General features: G+C 42.6%; 2 protein-coding genes across 9 annotated transcripts in view; both read right to left on the bottom strand.

The window, feature by feature from the left end:
• Window positions 1-1547: 1547 nt before the first annotated feature.
• Window positions 1548-8740, bottom strand: rab3aa (RAB3A, member RAS oncogene family, a). Its single transcript, XM_042084703.1, has 5 exons — window positions 8642-8740; window positions 5537-5764; window positions 5202-5320; window positions 3966-4090; window positions 1548-3800 (listed from the first exon to the last, which is right to left on the bottom strand). Exons 2-5 carry the CDS (start codon window positions 5762-5764, stop codon window positions 3610-3612), a joined length of 663 nt encoding a protein of 220 aa, XP_041940637.1. The 5' UTR covers window positions 8642-8740; the 3' UTR covers window positions 1548-3609.
• Window positions 8741-8892: 152 nt separating this feature from the next.
• The window catches only part of pde4ca (phosphodiesterase 4C, cAMP-specific a), a 33678-nt gene continuing 21888 nt past the window's right edge, over window positions 8893-20682 (bottom strand). For 4 of the 8 annotated variants that reach the window (XM_042084628.1, XM_042084639.1, XM_042084687.1 and 1 more), the window contains 15 exons: window positions 19723-19920; window positions 19069-19110; window positions 18315-18351; window positions 17701-17774; window positions 17561-17610; window positions 17137-17249; window positions 14228-14321; window positions 13843-14015; window positions 13611-13709; window positions 13247-13411; window positions 13054-13153; window positions 12754-12908; window positions 12520-12642; window positions 12184-12366; window positions 8893-11991 (listed from right to left, as the gene is read on the bottom strand). In XM_042084628.1, the coding sequence (XP_041940562.1) occupies window positions 11494-11991; window positions 12184-12366; window positions 12520-12642; window positions 12754-12908; window positions 13054-13153; window positions 13247-13411; window positions 13611-13709; window positions 13843-14015; window positions 14228-14321; window positions 17137-17249; window positions 17561-17610; window positions 17701-17774; window positions 18315-18351; window positions 19069-19110; window positions 19723-19920 (2104 nt within the window). In that variant the 3' untranslated portion in view covers window positions 8893-11493. Of the gene's footprint in view, window positions 11992-12183; window positions 12367-12519; window positions 12643-12753; window positions 12909-13053; window positions 13154-13246; window positions 13412-13610; window positions 13710-13842; window positions 14016-14227; window positions 14322-17136; window positions 17297-17560; window positions 17611-17700; window positions 17775-18314; window positions 18352-19068; window positions 19111-19722; window positions 19921-20682 lie in introns of those variants that run through there. The other 4 variants (XM_042084649.1, XM_042084658.1, XM_042084678.1 and 1 more) reach the window with 2 other exon arrangements.

The following is a 20682-nucleotide window of genomic DNA, read 5'->3' as shown; positions in this document are numbered from 1 at the left end:
CTGATTCCAATGGCACACTATGTTGCTGATCTCAATTTGTTATTTTATGCTTATGGAATTTAGCAAATGCTTTTGTCCAAGGAACTTACAAAATATACCCATAATTAAAATTAATAGTAAACAGTTTTTTTAAAAGTTGTTAAGCCTGCATAAAGCAAATTAGTAATAATAACAAATTAGTATGATTATTGCTGTTTGTAATCGACATATGCATTTTGTATTGTATTATTATTATTATTTATTATTGTTATTTTATTATTTGTAAAGCACTTTGGGTCAGTAATGTTGTGTTAAAGGCGCAGTCAGGGATTGTATTTTGTATTTTGACTTACTTTACTTTGACATAAAATGATTTGACTTCAAATAAGTATCTTTGTACTTCATACAATACAAACTATTTTTTGATGTTAATATAAGATCAACACTTGGTTGGATATCAGTTTTTGCAGTGAATAAGATTATGGGCAAAAGAACAGAGTCAATAGAGTAAGACGGGGGGTGTAATGAACAGACAAAAGGTGTTCAGACTACATAGAAGAACATTCTTAAGACACAGACCAATGCTGGAGGCATGTTCCAAGCATGGTGGAGGAAATGTGATGGTCTGGTGGTGTGCTTCGTTGCTGGTAAAGTGGGAAATTTGTACAGGATATCATCTTGAAGAAAGGTGGCTATTACTGTTGATTTAGGCCAGTTTCCTCCAAAAAGAGGAGTGTCTCAAAGTCTAGCTCCAAACAGAGCAAGAAAGACGTAGGGAAAAAGCAGTCAGCTGATATTCTGTCTACAATCGAGTGGAATCAAAATGTCTAAGTGATTCCAAACTTTTGAGCAGCAGTGTGTATAGCCGAGCCAGTCAATGTCAAAAGGACTTGCTGTCCAGAGATAGTCCCAACCAAGTCTAAGTCAGGGAGAAGCCTATGGAGGGCCCATCAATGAAAAGTCTAAATGCCAATGAACAGGCTCTGCCATGGCTATATCAGTGACATCTATTAAGCCACTGAAGGCCACCCAGGCTATCTAAGGTGCTTAAAGTGTTGCCTTCACTCTGGGAGCCCATCTGGCGAGGATTAAAACTCTTTCCTCTTTCTCCTTCGAGTGTAGTAGTGGAGCGTGTATAGTACAGCACATTTGTTTTTATACATTTTATCTTTGGGAATGTTTTGATGTTCATGAGAGTACTATCACACTGGCATACGTCCTCTACATACTAGAAACCTATAGAGCTGTAGTGTTGCGTGACACTCATGACATGGACATGGGTGTTTTGCGAGTTTATGATATCGGAATTACCCAACCTCGCCCAAATATATCTATTCAGTCAACACAGCTAAAGATAAAGTATGAGAGAAGCCATGCATTCTTTGCAGATTTTGTACTTCATTGATTTTGTGTGGTTGTGTCATAGTCATCTTGCTACAATAAAAATTTGACAAACATCATGATAAACAACTGTCTCTGTCATTGCTGCAGTGAGGACCTTCTGTGTGGCGTCTTGTCCAATTCGATAAAAAATAATAACATTTTATGTTTTATTTAATTTAATTAAACCAGTGTTCTTTGTCAGTGGGCCAACAACCACATTGTTTTTTGTTTTTTTTAATTAAATAAGGATGTTCTTCAACAGTGTAATAGTTACTTCAGCAACAGTCATCTTACCCATGTGATATTGTTTTCTTCTTTTATTTCTTCCTTCCAGAAACCTGAAGATACATTACAGCACATTTCACACATACAACAACTTCACCCCCCAGACAACGCATTATTTACAGAAAGGAAGACGGCATAGTCAAACTTCAGGGAACTAGGGCAAGGCATGTCTACAGCTGTCAAAATACACCACCAATACACTAACACAGACCTAACGTGATGAGCAACGGACACTCTTGGCAGTTTGAGCAAGCATCTCACGCACCAGCATACATTTACGGTGGCCAAAGACAGGATTATGAAGAAGAACCCAATGAGACATTTTGCCCATTTGGTAGCATTTGATCCCTGGGACCTAACTATTTTTGGTCATAACATTTTTGTCACCAGGTGAAACCAGCTTGTCTTTGGAATGGAGAGGAAAATGGAATGATGACAGTGACTCACTTGCTTTGCTTTGTTTCAGAGTTTGCCTTTAAATGTTTAACATGGTGTTATTTTTTGTTCTGTTCAGTTTGGGGAATCCACACTCTTAAAACAATGTGTTTTCAACGTAAGTTGTGTTATTTTCAACACATATTGTGTAACAAATTAAAAAAATAGAAAACAACACAAACTGCGTTGTTCCTATCTGAACACACAGATGTGTTAAAAGAAGTTGTTGTTTTCAACACATTTGTTGTAAGAGTGCACAGAATTCTAGAAAGTTGCAGCCACAAAGGATCAGATGTCCTTAAAGTCCTTTCACAACTGTAAGAACACGCCCACTGTCGTTTTTTAAAACATGAGTGCAACTTTACACAGTGAAAATAAATGCATACAAATAAATATGAATATCAATAAATACATAAATAAATAAATACTTAAATAAATAGAGTGTAGAAATACTGTACATAAAAATATACGGATAGCTTTTGTATGCCACAAGTGATATTCTCATCTGTTTAGTGTCCCTATGCTCAGAAGCTTCCATTTCACCTGATGAAGCTCAGCGAGCAATTAGTCAAGTTTCCAGCGCTGACATGAACAAATAAAACCCTGACACGATTTCCATACAAACAGACATGGGTAAGGGAACTACACACATACAGACGGGGACCTTTGGCAGCTGTGCATCAAAACGTAGTCTGCACGCCCTCTGGGTCTTTGTGTACGCCTGGAGAATATGGACTCATCCATGATCCTCAAGTGCCACATGATACATCCTAACAGCACAGAAAGCTCCACTACAGGGGCAGACAGAGGTGTGGGTCAGTAAAAGCTTTGGATAATTATTCACATAAAAAAAAGCAAGAGTAAACAAATTAACTCTAAAGTCGTGCAGCATTCTCTCACACACACACACGTGTAACACATTAAACCCATCTCTTCTCAGTGTATGCTTATTTTTCAGTGGCCTTTCCATACTGTATCAATAATATTTTTCTTCATCTCTTCATCTACTTCATTTTGCACATTTATATAAACTCCTCTACTTTACAGATAAACTTTTCAATATTTTTTGCCTTACTAAAGAAGTAGGTTAAAAAAACAAACAAAAAAAAAAAAAAAAATAGGGAGAAGAGGGCGCACAGCAGTTTAAAAAATTGCTCTGGTAACGTGTAACTCCATGGCCCAAGGCCAAGACAGAGAAAACAGAGAAACTGATTAACACCTGTGGATCTGCAAGAGTGTCTGATCTCTCATGGAGGAGGAGTATGTAGTTCTGGCATCTGGTTGGCTACATACACAGACCTGCACTCTCTACTCCCGGGCACGCTACTAAGCTTTCAAATTCCAGTTTCCAAAAATAAATAAATAAAAAAGACAGACAAGTTTCCATGTATGTAGAACACCTAGGGGATACTGGGGCTGAACCTTACCCAGCCCCTCCAAACCCACATTTCCAGCACAGGCCTGGTCTTCAGGTATCAGATTGGGGGGTGGGGGGGACTAGTTGGAGATGGTGGTGGTGGGGCATTTTCAGCAGGCGCAGTCCGAATGGCTGCGCTGAGGCTGTTCGGTGAGACTTGGGCCTTGCTTGACCCCTGCGACCGCGGGGTCGTTGCCATCGAGGCTCTCCGACATCTTGTCGCAGATGACATCAACCAGGCGCTCAAAAGTCTGCTTGACATTGATGTTGTCCTTGGCACTGGTCTCAAAGAACTCAAAGCCTGAAGGAAAGACAGCCAAGGAACGGTTCAACACATAAAATTATACAGGAGCACCCCCAATGACATTCAGGAAGCTCATTCCAACAGAAAGAAGAATTACATGCAGTAGTACCTCTCTCAACATCAAAAGGCCGACCTCAGCCTAAGAACATGTGTCCATCTCACCTAGCTGTTCTGCCAGCTGCCTGCCCCTCTCTCCAGCCACGATCCTCTCGTCCTCCATGTCACACTTGTTCCCCACCAGCAGGACCTGAGCATTGTCCCAAGAGTAGGTCTTGATCTGGGTTGACCTGCAGAGACAGCCAAAAGTAGCATGAACTGAGTAATTGAGGTCTGGAGTCTTTTTTTCCCCCTTTATAAAATCTGTTCTTACATCTGCAACTTTAACTCATTAAGTGCCAAAAACGTAATATTATGTTTTTCCTTCCCATGCGTTGAGTGCCAAAAACGTAATATTACGTTTTTAGCTTTTTTTTTAAATTACGAAACTAGACACTCTAACACACCTTATATGTGATTTTGGGAACTCTGTCATGAATGGAAATTAAATATATGACGACCGAAAACTCATGAAAACGCACAATCTGGACATTTTATCATAACTCGGTTGCCGCTTTGGGTCGAATCAGTGACGCATGCACGTCAGGTCAAAACCAGGCCATTTTCGTGGGTCTATCACCGTATATTTCGTGGGTAAGTAACAGGCAACACTTCATATTTCATGAAAGACGTTATATCTCCATTTCTAGAAAAAAAAACAGCGATTTTGATGAAAACTAGCCACTGTTTAGCTTGGGATTTCTCAGGAACAGAGGCGTGTAGAAATACACGGTTTGCACCCACCAAGAGCTTAAAGTCTCACCTTTTAAACGAGCCATTGTATGTGTTCATAGCTATAACACAGAATATGCTGTGTCTGTACAAAAATCATCATCAACAATGGTCTAGATTGCTGACACTCTAGGACAAAGCTGAAAACAGCTTGGCATTCAATGAGTTGCCTCCCTCAGAAACACTTTACTCGGATAGTCCACCCACGGAGACTTGTTGTAGAACAATGACTGAACACCACCTTAACCAAATCCAACCCCTGGCCTTCATCATAACCAGAAACTTAACAGAATGTCAACAGATAGTTTGTTAATATTGTCTGCATATGTGGGCAGACTATCCAAGTAAAGTGTGACCTCTCCCTTTGGTAAACAAGCTCTCCATAAAAGCAATCCCTTGGTCATTGTGCAGAAAATTCTATCGTAGCCAATTAACACTACAGCATGGAGTATACAATCAAATGGCTAATGGCTACCCTCGCTGGCAGGGATACTATTGACCTAACAGTAAGCAAGTGTCACATTTGAGTGGTGGCACTAAAGGCCATCATCCAATCATTGGTATTCATACCAGTCCTGCACAGCATTGAAGGACTCCTCATTGGTGATGTCATACATGAGGATGAAGCCCATGGCTCCCCTGTAGTACGCGGTGGTGATGGTCCTGTACCGTTCCTGACCAGCCGTGTCCTTCAACACACAAGGTCAACAACTCAGTAACACTGCTTGGAGACTATCAAACTAATGGGTGTGCTATGTCATAACAGGTTTCATGACGTCTCACACAATCACCCCGCAAAAGACAAATCCAATGTTTTATTCCTCAGTCTTCAGATATTTATTGTGCCAGACGGCAGTGTGTATTGTGCAGTATATCTTAGGCAAAACACAGAGACAGATACTCACCCAAATTTGAAGTTTTATTCTCTTGTCATTCCTGTAGATTGTTTTCACCTTGAAGTCAATTCCTACAGTGCTTACAAAGGCAGGGGTGAAAGAGTCGTCTGCGTAGCGGAACAGGAAGCTGGTTTTGCCAACACTACTGTTGCCAATGATCAGGATTTTGAACATGTAGTCAAAGTTTTGGTCAGCAGACTCCTTCTGTCCATAGCGTGCATCTGTAGCTGAGGCCATCTTTGAAAGGGTATAATGAGGACATTAACAAGAGGTTCATTTTTATTCAGATATAGAACCTTCAAATACATCTTTAAACAAGCAACAGAAATGGTTCTCAAAGAAAGCTTAGAAATGTATTATTTTACCACAGTTCAGTGTTATACAGAAGTAATATGGCAAACCAGAATGTCCATTCTGTACAACACTATGCTGCTGTTTCCTACAGATGAAATACTAGCAGATCAGAATTCAACACTCCAGAAACCTCCGTCAACACCTCCCCCCACACCAAAAGACACTGAGCCACCCCCTACAGTACACCCCCATCCTCTGGTCTGTTTCCAAAAACCAGATGAAGAATGAATGCACAAGAACAAAACTGCAGGTCTGAATGGCATCAGCTCCAGGGTCCTGATGGTCTGCACTGGTCAACTCTACGGTATTCTACCGCAGGGTTTCTCAAACTTTTTCAAACGAAGGACCAGTTAACGAATAAAAAAGAAATGCACGGACCACCTAGCTAAAAAAAAAAAAAAAAGCCTACTATTAGCCTACACAATAGGCCTACTCACTGAACCACCTTGATTATTGTCTTTGCACTTTGGTTATTGTGTCAGAGGACTCATATGATTTAAACTGGCATATCTTACATAGACAGTGTTGCAGAACTGTTTGGATTTACATACAAGTTGGTTCAATATTGCAAACCACTCATCTATATTACTGTATATCTTACCACGTCTGCTTGCGGACCACTTGGGATAGCTTGCAGACCACCAGTGGTCCCCGGACCACACTTTGAGAAACACTGTTATACCGCACCTATTTACCCTTAGCCTGAGCAGTGGTGGGCCAGTTTATGGCATGGTACAGGAAGCACATCCTTATGGTATATGTAACCAATACGGAAGAGGTGGTTGCAGACTTTAGGAGGAAAAGTACTAATCTGACCACAATTTCCATCAGTGGGAAGGAGGTGCAGGTGTTGGACAACTACAAATACCAGTGGGTTCACCTGAATAACAAACTGGACTGGAAGAGCAACTCTGAGGCCGTCTACAGGAAGGGACAGAACAGACTCTACATCTTGAGCTTAGGTCTTTTAATGTGTGCAATTATGTATATATGTTCCATCTGTCTGTTGTTGCAAGTGCAGTTTTCTATGCAGCCATCTGCTGCAATGGCAACCTTGACAGGGACAACAAGGAGGTGGACAATGTGCGGACTTTTGCCCATCAACAGCCCCCTCTCCCCCGGAGACCACCTTTTGTAAACCAACTATATACTACTGTCTACACCGCACTATTAAATCCTGTCCTGTCAATACTTTGTATATCATATTGCACTTCTGGTTAGAAACAAACTGCATTTCGTTGTCTTTGTACTTATAGCCTCTGCACAATGACAAAGTTGAATCTAATCTAATCCGAGCCGGGAACCAGACAGAAGTAGTATAGTATAAGAAAACAGCAGGGCATGCCGACAACACACTACTCCTACTGGTTGGTTGGATAAGTAAACAAGGACTCTAGGTCAGTAGCCAGTGGAACAGTGTTGGATGAACTTGATAATCATTAAACGTCGTACATAAAATGCTTAGAAGAATAAAAGACATTGGAAAATATTGCTGTTAGTTAACAGTAGCTTTAAGAACAGGGACAGAAGCCACTGAAAGGTTCCGTAACAACAGCATCCCTTTAACTAAGATATGCGTTGTGAAGAAATGGTCAAGAAAATCGTTCGACTACGAAAACAGGCAGAAACACTGGCTTAGCTAACTAGAGCTTCATGTGCACGGCCCCTAAGACACTTAGCTAACGTCAGCTATAGGTTAGGATTTGTACGTTAGCATATTTCCAGTCATTCAGATATCGCTACCCAACTTCTCTGGCAAGATGGCTTCGACCATGCATAACGGTTATGTTAGTTTCCAAGCATCAAGCTGCTCAGACAATCGTACTACTCGCTGTTAACTAACGTTAACGTTATCTGGGGCAGTCGGAGGAGGGATAACGTTAAGTTAGATACTAGGTAATGTTAGGTAGTTCTAGCCATCAGCTAACGTTAATGTTACTGACAATTTTCATCGCAGCCAACTGCCAACATTATCTAGATAACGTTAGCTGTCAAACAACAGACATTTAGTATTTAATGATTCCAGTCATCTAAACACTGATGAGCGTCCGTCAAAATATTAGAACTACCACCTGGCCACTTTTAAGAAATGTTAAGACCACCGGGTGAGTATAACGTTAACGTTATGTTGACGTAAGACAAGCCATACAACGTGATAAACGTCATCCCTCAAAATTAGCTTTAATGAGATGTATACTTGTTTGTTTTGTACTTTAACGTTAACTGTACCAATTTATTGATTCAATAATTAAGAAGAGATAATGTCAAAGACAGGCAAGTTAACGTTAGCTGGCTAGAGTAGGAGCTACAGAGGATTTAACTTGTTAGTTAGATAGCTAACGTTAACGTAGCTGTAACGACAACGTTAACGTTAATCGTCAATTCTACATAGAATAAATCCCAATCAAGCGATAACGTAACAGAGTAGAACTAGACTACCACAGTTATGTCCACATACGCCCTTTGCATTTTCACCAAGAAACATTTAGCAAAATATGTGGGACACGTTGCCTGAATTGCTTTAGCTTAACGGTAACGTTACGCTATCCAGATACTAGCCTCCCTTGACTTAGCTACATCTAGCTTCTAAGGAGTAAATCTGTAGTGCTATGTAGTACAGCATCCTATGTCAAATGAAGGTTACTCTCCTTTATTGAACTTGAAATATCTTACATGATTACATATGATGCTGTAACGCTCAGACCAACACATGACTTATGAATGCATTGCTTGAGATGTCAAATAAGAGACATAGCTTACGGTTTTAGATATTTTCCCCCTGATGTAGCTCAGATACAATCCCCACTTTAGCACCTGCAGAAGCTTTTGCGTCACTTGACTGACAGTTGCTAGAGAGGCGTGGACTACTCACGATGTGCAGAAATCCTATCACGTGCTGAGAGCTTAGGGTGACGCTATCATATGATAGGCCCAGAGTCAGCTGCTCTAGCTTGTTTTCTCCTACATTGTTATTCTGTTGAACATCTCATTTAAATATGACATAAGTCATATTATGCATAAAGAGTCTTTGCTTTTATTGGCATAGAAGAACGAGTACAGTAACATAAATTACCAACATGTAGTAAACAGTTGTATTTGGATTGTCAAGACTGCAGCAGATTTTAGACCAGGGTAGACATGGGGACAGCAATTCATGGTCTTGGAACAAGTTTCCATCCTACTTTACTGGAGTATCTTTCTAACAATGACCTGAAAATTTGTGAAGGTGTCAAGCACACAAAGCAACTGGTGGAACTGTAAAAATCTGCCCTGTTTTGGCCCATGACGGAATTCTCAGCATTCAATAAAATCTACACACATAACAGTATAACTGACAGATTTATATATATAAAAAAGAATAAATACTTAGTATCAGAGTGGTTAGGATATATAAAATAATCAACAGCAGACAGAAAACACCTTTTTTACGGAAAAAGAGTCAAGGATATCCCTTTCATAACAACAAAGTTCAGAGCTCAGTTTCAGGCGTTGTACAGGTAGTACTGAAAATCCCACAGTGCCACAATTAAAAGCTGCAATGATCATTCAAGGCTTATATTAACAGTGATGAGATATAACGTTAAGACAACAAAAAGAAACACTGTTACATAGGCCTATTAGGCTACCTTGACAGAGCAGTTTTGTTCATGTCATGTTTTCTACACACTTACCTTGCTTTATTTCTGTGTGAACATTTCAACAACAATGCACAATTTCGCTGAGAAATAAAAAGCAATGTCATAGTCATTTTATTTTTTCCAAAATGAGCCTTAAGATGTATAGCCAATACTTCATAATGTAGCCTGCTTATTATCATACGTGTTTTAGGTCCTAAAGCTGAATGATCAAGAGAGCATTTATCTTTCATCTGAAGCTACATGTCATTGTGTAGACAATTAAGGTATATGGCTGTTTTAAACAGAGGTCAAATATAATTTGAACACACAGATATTATCAACATTGCAGTCATTGATGGAAATTAGCCAGTGGCAAAATGGAAATTACAGTACAGTTTGTGTCATGCTTGCTTGGCACTTGTACTGTCATTGGCTATGTCCCTGTGAAGAGCAGAGTATTGATCAATGGCCAAAAGGGATAAGAAAAAAAGTCTGGCTCTGAAAACAGCCCTTGCTTTAGTTTTACGCCTTTGCAATTAGATTTATTCATATAACCTTGTATAACTTTATGCTTCCAATATAGCTTCCAAATGGATGCATAAGGAACTGAATTGGTACTACCACCAATTACCAATGGTCATGTCTCTCTCTTTTTTTTTTTTTTGCAGATAGATACAACCCTGAAGAGAAATGTGAAAACCAATTCTCCCTGAATTTTCCAATACCCCTTCCAATATTCAATATTCCGTATAAAAGAGCCTGTACCCATTCAAGAGTCTACAGAAAACATTTTAATGCTAATGTTGTAAGAGGTGTATAAGAGAAGTGCTGGTTATCTATGGTAATTGCAACCGTTGGCACCATATAAGTGTAGTTTGGCTCCAGCCCTATCTAGCAGGGTGACTTTTGGCAATGAATAAAGATGTAAAGTGCTACACAAGGAGTCAAGCTGATTACATGATGGTAAAACAGAGCACACAGAGCATAGTTTGTTTAAATAAATCAAAATAAAAAAAAATAAACAGATCATAACATCTGAACAAGATGAAATAAACAAATAAAATCATACAAACACACACTTCAGAGTGTTAAATATTAAGAAGAGATTTGGTTTGTGTGTCCACTTATGCAGGTCTTGGCTGAGTTAGCAGCACAATGTGCAGGAGAAATGTCCATATACGGTCTATGGAGGTCAAATCATTTGGTTCGGCCTTTTATTTATGGTGTAAGTCCAATTCTTAACCACTGGGTGGTGCCACACACACAGTAGAGCTCAATCACAAGCATGGCTAGTCAGTAAACTGAAATTATCACAATACAGGACACCACTAAGAGTGGTGTTAGAGCCGCCACAACATGACAGTATCTGTCCTCCTTGTCCTGAGTTTTGAGTTATGCTCAGTTTTGTTTTCTATGATCAGGCAAAGTTAAATAAGTTTGTAGTGTTTTGATCAGTTTTAAAACCCCCCGTGTTCAGATACACACTGACCAGTAAAAAAAAAAAAAGAAGCAAATTCATGCAAGTCTTTTACATCACCCAGTTATCTCAGCAGACTAGTATAAAATGGTTAAGGTTCTGATGGTGTTTTCAGGTTTATTACTTTTTTTTCTTTGTAAGCTGTCACGGAAAGACATTTCATCAGAAATCCTTGCTGTGTTCAATAGACCTTGATGTGGCTTATTCACACACAGCTGTACTCATCAACTGTGTGAAATATAAGCCTTATACAGTGGATTATTTTTTTTTAAACTTAGAAGGAAAACACAAAGAAAGGCTTGAAGAACACTTTCTGTCTCAAGAAGACAGCAGGCCGACTCCAGTGCAAGATGACTACGGTGTAAGTGCAGATATCCTGAAGGCAATCTCTCGCTCCTTTGTGCTCCTATGCTGGGGTACCACTTTGTCCCAGGAAGCCAGGAATGTCCGGGAGCGGACGGAGATACAGGAGGGGAAGGGAAGCACAGACATGAAGCAATGCAAAAGTGCACTGGGTGTTATGTTCCCATCTTCAGGCATGACAGACCTTTCCCTTCTTGGTCAAGTTCTCTGTCCTCCTCGCCCTCGTCGCTGTCTGAGGGGTTCTCTGGGGACAATGTCCGGCAGCTGGGGCTGATGGCCATGCCAGCCTGTGCGTGCCTCACGTGGGGAGACTGGTGCATTCCTTTGGGCTCAGTCCTGGAAGACTCCTGCCCTGAGGCCACAAACTCTGTGTCCTCACTGGGACTTTCAGCATCCGACTCGCCCTCTTCCTCTAAGGTCAGTTCGAATTGGAACTTGTCCCCGGCTGTGGCGCCACATCCCCCAACAGCACCCGCGGCCATGGGCAGCCCGTCCCTCTCCTCCTCGGGCATGGGGGACGGGCTGTGGAGGATCATGCTCTGGTACCACTCACGGTTGTCCTCCAATGTGTCTAGGATCTCCTGGGCGTCAGGGTGAACCAGGTCCGCCCAGGTCTCCCAAAGGGGATGGACAATGTAGTCGATGAAACCAACCTGAAGGAAAACAAGTTTAGACTCAACATGCAGTGCTGAGGTTCTCTGGTAGCCACATCATTTCCCTATGGCTAGAGCAAATCCAAAATATTTTTAAAAGCTCACTGGAATACCTTTGGTATCCTCTGGCATAATTATGACAACAGGGATATTTTTCATGTCTAAATAAAACTGCTCCAAAATGTGATTTACCTGGGATTTCTCAATGGAAGCATTGTGTTTGTCACACATGGGACTAATCTCCATCCCCTTGTCCCGCTCACGGTCTCCCTGGGTGAAAAACTCCACCATAATACGATCCGTCCACTGACGGTACAGCTCGAGAGGTTTGGTTGGGTTACTGAGGTCGGCGCAGTGCACCATGTTTTGAAGGACCTGTCAAGATCAGCACAAGATAAGATATACAAACTTAACTACTGGGAAGAGGTCAACTCAATTCTTCCAGAACTGTTCCAACAAGCCACAGCAAAGCGTATGATTTTCATTTCTATTTCTCTCACATGTGATAGGAATTTCAATCTCTCTCACCTGGATGCGATCTGAGTAGTTGTCCAGCAACAACACACCCAGACTGGTCACCTTCTTGGTCTCCACCATGGTTTTCAGGTCTGCCAGCAGGTTCATGTGCTTCGACATGTCTGTCGCTAGGACCTACAGAAGGGGATACCCAGAGTAAGTGGAAGACCGTGACAGACACCTGTCCACTGGCTCTCTGATGGAATGTTGCAATTCAGTTATGGCTCACTCTGGTGGAAACCTCACCATGTCTATAACGATTTTACGAAGGGACTGTCTCTGCTTCTTGCTCAGATTCATGAAAATGTCACAATTCTCCTCCTGCAGCAGCTTGAAACCCACAGCCAGGTGGTGATTCTCCAGGACAGAGACATCGTTGTACATGAGAGCCAGCTCAGAGTCTAGAGGTGACAAAAGGAAATCATGCATTAAATTCCATGATGCATTTATCAGCTTTCGTTTCATGGCTCATCTGGACAATGCCTATTGACATTCATGCTATTTTTTTGGATCTGCAGTAATAAAAACTATAATTTGCAAACGTACTTGTGTTAATGAGAAACTGATTGGACACTCCAGGATGATCCACATCATGTATTGCACTGGCAAATAGTGCTGCCAGAATCTCAAGGTCTGTGAAAACAGCCTGAAAAGGGAAAAAGACCAAGACATGACTGATAATCCTTTATCTTTCAGATGGAGAGGAAGGCTATGCTCAAGCATGCTCAAGTGGGGATACCTCAAGTGCTGGTGTGGAGAGGAGCACGTGGGTGGACTGGACTACGTCAGCCGCATGGATGTTGTTGTGGTAAGCGACGTCAGCATGGTAATTCTCCTCCAGAGTCATCATGAAGGTGATAAAGGTGTCTGCAGGGATCTTGAAGGACTTAAGAAGGTCTCTCTCCTGGTAGGAGGGGCAACGGTCAACTCAATTTCAGAATTGATCAGTCAAAAGCACATTAATACTACATATACATACATACATACATACATACATACATACATATTCATAAAGTATATAAATCATAGTGTGTGTATAATGTGTGTGTATGATGTACATAAAATCATCCAGGAGTAAATATCTGTGGCTCCAAGTTACATACCTGAAATATACTGTACATGGTCACCGTCAATGGTCTGTTCCCGGAATATTCCGATATCTTAAATATGTCCACACCCCATCTGTTAATGTCCTCTAATTCCTGAAAACAGAGCAAAGAGCACTCTCAAAAAAAGACACTAATAATGGAGAGCGCAGAGCTCAGATACAGAAGACAATGCACATCACAAAGATGAGCAATGGCTTCATGGAGCCGCTGAGAGTAGAGGCCTCACCTTGGCCAGCAGCTCCTCCTGCTTGGTGCTGACCCCGAAGCGTGGGATGCTGGACACAGCGAGGCTGGGGCTGTGGCTGGGCTTCTTAACGCCACTGATCTGGGACATGGGCCACTTCCTCTTGTCCTTGTCTTTGGTTGGTGGGGACATGATCTCCATATCATGTTGCTTCTCTGCAGCACAGAGACAGCAGAAAGGGCACAGTGACATGATGCACATGAAGGAAGGTGGTTTGATTTGAAGTACTTCATTCATCATTTGTCATTTTGCTAGATATTATTGAATTGCCCATGGAAACCATTTCAATATTTCATTGGATACTATATGCAGTGCATCATGAACAATAATTTAGTTTTCGAATTGATCTGGAATTTACAGTATTTACCTAGGAACGTGCTCGAAATAAACTCTGACACCTGGTTTCCTGACTTGCTTGTCTCCGATAGCTGTGTAAGCTCTCGGTTGAGCATCCTTTTGAACTGTACGGACACAAAAATAAAGACACAAAAACAGCTGTTTAGAGTGGTATCACATTTGAGCAGAATTTGAGTACGAGTGCTACAAATAAAAATAAAATAAAAAATAAAAAAGGGTGGCTAGAACTGTGAGGTGTGAGGATGTTTTCAACAAATGTGCGTCTCTCATGACTGGTCCAGTGCATGTACATTTCTGATCCACTCAATTTGAACCGCAGCTTAACCATCTTCAGCAGAACACCACTAACTGAACTGACAGTACTTAAATGAATAAACTATAATCTTAATCAGGAGATGCAGCCCAGGCATAAGCAGCATTATTGTTATTTAGGAAACCCTGACAGAAGGATACTGTTCCATAGCATTCAACACACGACTCACAACACAACACAACACAAGTTCATGAGGCACGCTGTGCCAGCATACTGATGTGGCATGTCAGCATCTCATTGAGGGAGCCAGTGGTGCTCCGTGGAGAGAGCCAGCCCCTCATTCAGCACAGCCACAGGCATCCCAGATTAGAGTGTGCGCCCTCAGTGGGGAGTGGGGCTTAATCTGAGTAGTGCTATTATGTAATCATACACAAACTTACTGAATGAAACGCTGCCTATGCCTAGTGAGTCTGCAAAAATGTACACTTGGTCCCCACGCTCGCACGCACGCACACACACACACGTGCACACACATACACACACACACAGACATGACATGCATGCATACGCACACACCTTGTGTCTGTTCATCACACACTCTCTCTCCATCTCCCTTTCCTCTCTCACACTCGCACACACACACACACACACACACGCACACACACTCGCACACCAAAACATGCTCTTTTCGTCCATTTCTCTTGCATGCACAACAGCATGTTCACAGACAAACACTTCTGCCACTCCCACAGCTACACGTGTAAACAAAATGCAGCAACAACCTGCCCGGTGAATTCAACCGACATGGCTGAAGACTCAGAAAATCCCCACATAATGTAAAAAAGCCAACACACACTGACAACACAGCTCTCTGAAGAAACATTCTATTCCTTAAAGCAACAACAACAATAACCACAACATGCATCCTCCCCTGCCTTACCTGAATGAGTGTCCACGATAGTGAGAACAAGTAATTGACCTCTGGCATGTCAGCATGAAAGAGTGGGCAGAGGGTTAAAGCATGAGCCTGTCTCGGTCCACACCACATGCTAAGGACACACTCAGTGCTCCTGCCAAGATTGCCAATACCTCTCTTCTCCTCCCCTCTCCCTTGCAACCACTTCCACTGCAACCTGGCAGTCCAAACACAGCGTGTGACAGCTTCTCCCAGGGACCCCCTCTCCACGGACAGTCCCTTCCCGTGACGCTCAGCCTCTGTTCAGCTCCTGCTGCAGCTGGAGAAGGGGGCACCTGTGGAGGGCTCGCTGAGCCTGCAGAGAGACGGCGGCGCAAGGCTGCATCGCTGCCCCAGCGAGCGATCTCACCGCCTGCTCCTTCCTCAGTCGGCGCTCTGCCTCTGCCTGGTGTGTGTAAACACAGAGAGGCACTCTCCTCCCTACACGCTCAGTAGCCCCCCCCCCCCCCCCCATACACACACACACACACACACACACCCTCCTTCCTCCCCACCACTCACCACCCACATGCGGGAGGCTCTCCAGCCAATCAGATGCCGACTGCAATAGGGGATGGATTGGAGGTGGCGCCTGATTGGTGCAGCCTACTACAGAGTATGCAAACGCTGGTTGGGATGGAAACAGGGCTGGGGCTGCTCCATGTGCACCAAGTTTGAAGATGAAGCGATTCATGGATTCGTGGCATGAGCTCGGCAAGCACCTGGGCATGTGCCAGAGTGAGGCAATGAATGGGCATGAGTCTAACTGGTCTTACTGGTGTTGACTGGCATTGGAAAATGACATAATATCTCACATGAGTATTTTAAGGTTGCTTGTTCCTTTGGAATTGCACATGTCATGTGACAACTATGCAACTAAATTTCTTTGTTCAGCTAAATTGAAAAATAAAAATGCACAGTACATGACAGTCCAGTAGCACATGGCTGTCAAGTGAAATGAATTCCTATATAAAAAAACAACAACATCAGCTCAGCTGGAGGTGTTACGTTTAATATGTGTGTGCTGGGTGCATGCTGGGCCAGTGCGCCTGATTCTCTCTAGTGAAGCACCCTGCTGCTGCTGCTGCTGCTGCTGCTGCGAGTCCAGCGAGAGGCTCGTCATACGTACACTACAGTACATACATCCAGCACACACGTGGCTCAGTGTGGGAGGGCTAATCACACCATCACCCACAGGCCTGAATACCCAGACTGGAGAGAGAGAGAGAGAGAGAGAGGGTGGGGTGGGGGATGGGTGGGTTGGTATATGGCGCAATGAGACTTTTTTCCTGCAGTTCTCCACTCATTCACATTTTTCTGCACACGACATGGTGGGGGGAGGGGAGGGGATGGGCTGGGGGGATGATGCTGTGTTCAGAACATGCATGCAACCGTTCCATTCAGAAAAGGAAAGTCATATTATTCCATTCAAGGAAAAAAGGAATCTGGAAACGAGCAGGTTGGTCTGGGTTTAAAAAAAGTGCATCAAAGCCCAGAATGATGATGTTGGTGGCTCAATCACGAGTGTTTAATATATGCAATGTGAAATAATACTATTACTACTAACACTACTACTATTACTACTACTACTACTACTAATAATAATAATAATATTGATAATAATAATAATAATGGCTGTTGCTGTTATTACTGTTAAATGAACAAGGTTTATGATGGAAAAGTCAAAGTGTCCCTGAGCGTTGCCAATTACCTTGTTGGAGGCCATCTCGCTGACGGAGTGGCGTGTCTTCAGCGTCTCCAGCTGCTCCAGACACCAGTCCAGCTCCTCCAGGGTCTCCACAGCCAGCTTCTGACAGGGCTCCTCTGACCAACACACCACAACACACCACATCAGCAGTGGGCCCACCATGCTGGTGTTAAAAATTAGCACCATTAAGCTAGTGATGGCTATACAGTTTGCATGTGCACCTAAGTAAGCATTGGTGTGACACTGTTTGACAACAAAAATGAGCCCATAGATATATATGTGTCCACAATTGAAACAAGTGCGTAATTTCCTTTTCAATTGCAATGGCCGTGACCAGGACATACATCGTGCACAACCACATATGTGCATTAATTTATTCATTGAAAGTGTATGCACTGTGTTGTAGACACATCAAGTCCATACTAACCTGGAACACTTGTCTTGCATAGGGATGGTGGGTTGCTCCCTGAGGACCTTCTGTTAAACAGACCAGCGTAAATAGTAAAACAACACAAATGCACAGTATTTGTTTCAAGACAACATGACATGGCAAAACAAGAGGCTCACTTGCTAGGCACACGATCCTGTTGGTGTGTCAACACAGCAAAGTTGCTCCGAACTGTCCTCAAACTTGCCAGTACCTACACAAGTGGATACATTCAGTACATTACCATGTCTGTACAAATATGGATTCACTTCTGTGGTGATGCTTTCATATAAAACAGAGTGATCCTACGGTAAATATTTTAGTTAGACGTTGCTTTGATGATACAAACATATAATGACAATTTACATTATTTTGAGATAGGGTAAAAAAGTTCAGCATCTTTTTGTAAATGAGAAGATATGGACAAGGCCTTCAAAAGCGGCAACGATCGTCAGGAATTCAATGACCCCTTGAATCTCTAGTCAGGACATAAAAGCTATCCTGTTTCCAGAGCCATGTAGGTTTTTCATTTGTCAGCACGCGTATCGACAAATGTGGTATTGGATTCCTGGTCTGTTCTGTAAACTGAGCACTGTAGTGACGCAAGTGCCACGCAATGTTAGCCACTGTGTGCAGAAGGGCTGTCCTCAGTAAAGTCAAAGCCGCATGAGGACAGACTACACAGGCTTGTTATGAAGTTAGTCTATAGGAATATAGTCTATAGAAATATGTATGTTTTTTTCTTCTTACAAACCTGTGCAAATGGTGTGACAATCATGTCTTCTCCATGCCTGAAACCGCAAGAGAGGAAAAAACAGCCTTTTTTCAAAGTTTGAACAAAGCTATGAATACTGTACAGTATTAATTTAAGGGTTGCGGTATGGTTTATTTAGCTGCATAGTCACAACTGATGTCCACCTTTAATGCAGTTTCACTTACATACAAAACAAATAGTTACATACAAAAAAATGCAGAGATAATAAGCAAGCAAAGAAAAACACAGTTTTTAAAGCAATCATCTTGTTATATGTATTACCCACTGACTCACTGGGCTTTGTTCAAATTAGACAAATTGGTCAAGAGTGAACAAATGGAATGAACTCCACACAGGGGAGAATAAAGAATTTCATGCAGGATTTATGAAGGAGAGAGCTTGATCAGTCCTTTCATAGAGTTAGTTAATTTAATCAGAACAGGGACAATGGCAGATTTGATTAATTGGATTAATCCAACGGTAGATTGAAGAAATCTTTTTCAGTGGGTCACTCCTGTGGTCACGTGCAAAATTTGACGTGAGTCTAAGTCCCGTTAGCAGGCTAGTGTAAGAAAGGCTAACCAGGGAGCAGGCTAGGGGGAGGAAGGTTGACCAGGTGTGTAGATAAGCCACTAGGAGTAGCGAGGGAGAGAGAGGGAGAGAGGGAGGGAGGGAGATGATGTAAGACTTGGACACGCTGGGAGGGGTAGTCCTGGGGAAGGGTGAGCTATAGGGGTGTAACAGCTCTCCTCACCGAGTTAGCCAGTTGACTTCCCAGTGCTTCAAACTCTCTTCCCTTCAAAGAAACATAAGCAAGTTGTGTTGACCTGCAACCAATTTTAAGTACAAACTAAGGTGTTTAAACAAGGGAAACTGGCTCTGGCATGGCTGGAAAAGAACTCAGGAAAAACACAGAGGAGCATTTTTCCATTTTCTTGTAATCCTCACATAGCAGAGATGACAAGCAAGTGTGCGAGAATGGAAAAAACAGCTGGGCATGGTAATAAGAAGGCTCGGTTTTTCCAAACCCACAGAGCAATACGATTTGATGTAATGCTCTAATAAAAGTCTTCAACTCGAGGGAATGACTTTCTAACAACAAACAAGTATCTTGGGACATTCTCTGTGTGTGCTGTATGTTCATGGTTAATATGATGCCAATCATACAAACAAACAGAACTTCTCGAGAAGCAGCCTGAACGATAGAGCATGATTTCTCCTCATATTCAGCTGTTTGGATTATAAAATTAACTCTATCAGTAGATACAAGGATCTGTTGATTGAGGCATTGCAGTGACGTGACAGGGCTGGAGCCTAGATGTCTAAGTGCAGCTTTAGATATTCTGACTGCTTTCAAGGCCATGATGGTGGCAGAGCGTGAGATTCCAGTGGAGGCGGCTGAACTTACAGTTCACTGGCGGTGGAGGAATTGCGCGACATGGCTTTGGGTGAGAGGTCAAAGTCGGAGTCGGAGCGGTACAGGAAGGACTCGCGGCGCTGGCTGTGGGGGAAGTTGGCCTGCAGGACCAGGCCGGAGCCGGAGCCAGGGCTGGTCTGGGCCTCCAAGGGACTGCGGCCCACCGAGAGCCCATTTTCCACATCGAAACTGCAGGGAGACAGGAGGGGTGGGGGAGACAGTGGGTGAGGATGAGGAGCACACAACTGACCTAGGAGGTGAAGGAGCAGAGGCCTCCTGCCCAGTGCAAAGAACACTTGCAGAAAAACGGCAAAGAATGGCATGAGCACACAATGGCCTGCAGCCATCGTGCATAATGTGAAATCTGAAGCACCAGATTTCATCATAACACTTTTGATTTTATAAAAAGGTTCAAACATGTCATCAGTGCATTGTTTCCCTGCTAGTGCAAACTTTCTCACTGCAGTCTGAACTTCGCCCTAAAGGACCTGTACCTCCTGCTTCAGTCTCTCTGCATGTCTCTGCAGTGGAGGATTCTATCGGTGGTATCTGTGATGACACCCTGAAGGCCTGCTGTAAGATCTACAGCGAGATGTGGAGGAAAGATTGCATTCTTTTATGCCAGCTCATTTAACACATAACAAAGATTGCTGACATAACTTTATTTGCAAGCCTTTTTACACTATAGTATATGCACACACAAGTCAACACATGCATGTAGTCAACGCAGTATCCGCATTTCTTACAGAACAGTATGCCACACAAAATGCTTTCTGAACAACCTCTCTATTTCATCAACTATAGGGTGGGAGGACAGGAACTAAACCCATCTCCAAGCTTGCTTTCAATTGGCTTTTGAGTCCTGCCACAGGCATCGCAGCTCCAGCAGTGGGCTTTCTCTCTGTGTGAAAAGGCCTCATAGATACCGATGAGAGAGATGGTGTCTGCATG

This window comes from Alosa sapidissima, chromosome 1, assembly GCF_018492685.1.
Source record: "Alosa sapidissima isolate fAloSap1 chromosome 1, fAloSap1.pri, whole genome shotgun sequence".
NCBI classification, from domain to species: domain Eukaryota; kingdom Metazoa; phylum Chordata; class Actinopteri; order Clupeiformes; family Clupeidae; genus Alosa; species Alosa sapidissima.
The sequence above is the reverse complement of the archived record's forward strand: the minus strand, read 5'-3'. Positions and strand labels throughout refer to the sequence as shown.

Excerpts from the sequence above, each read along its gene's own strand:
- rab3aa (XM_042084703.1), bottom strand. The coding sequence starts at position 5,764 with ATGGCCTCAGCTACAGATGCACGCTATGGACAGAAGGAGTCTGCTGAC. Across the intron at positions 5,321-5,536 it reads GAATAAAACTTCAAATTTGG|GACACGGCTGGTCAGGAACG; the intron begins GTGAGTATCTGT and ends TGTGTGTTGAAG. Across the intron at positions 3,801-3,965 it reads GCAGCTGGCAGAACAGCTAG|GCTTTGAGTTCTTTGAGACC; the intron begins GTGAGATGGACA and ends TCTTTCCTTCAG.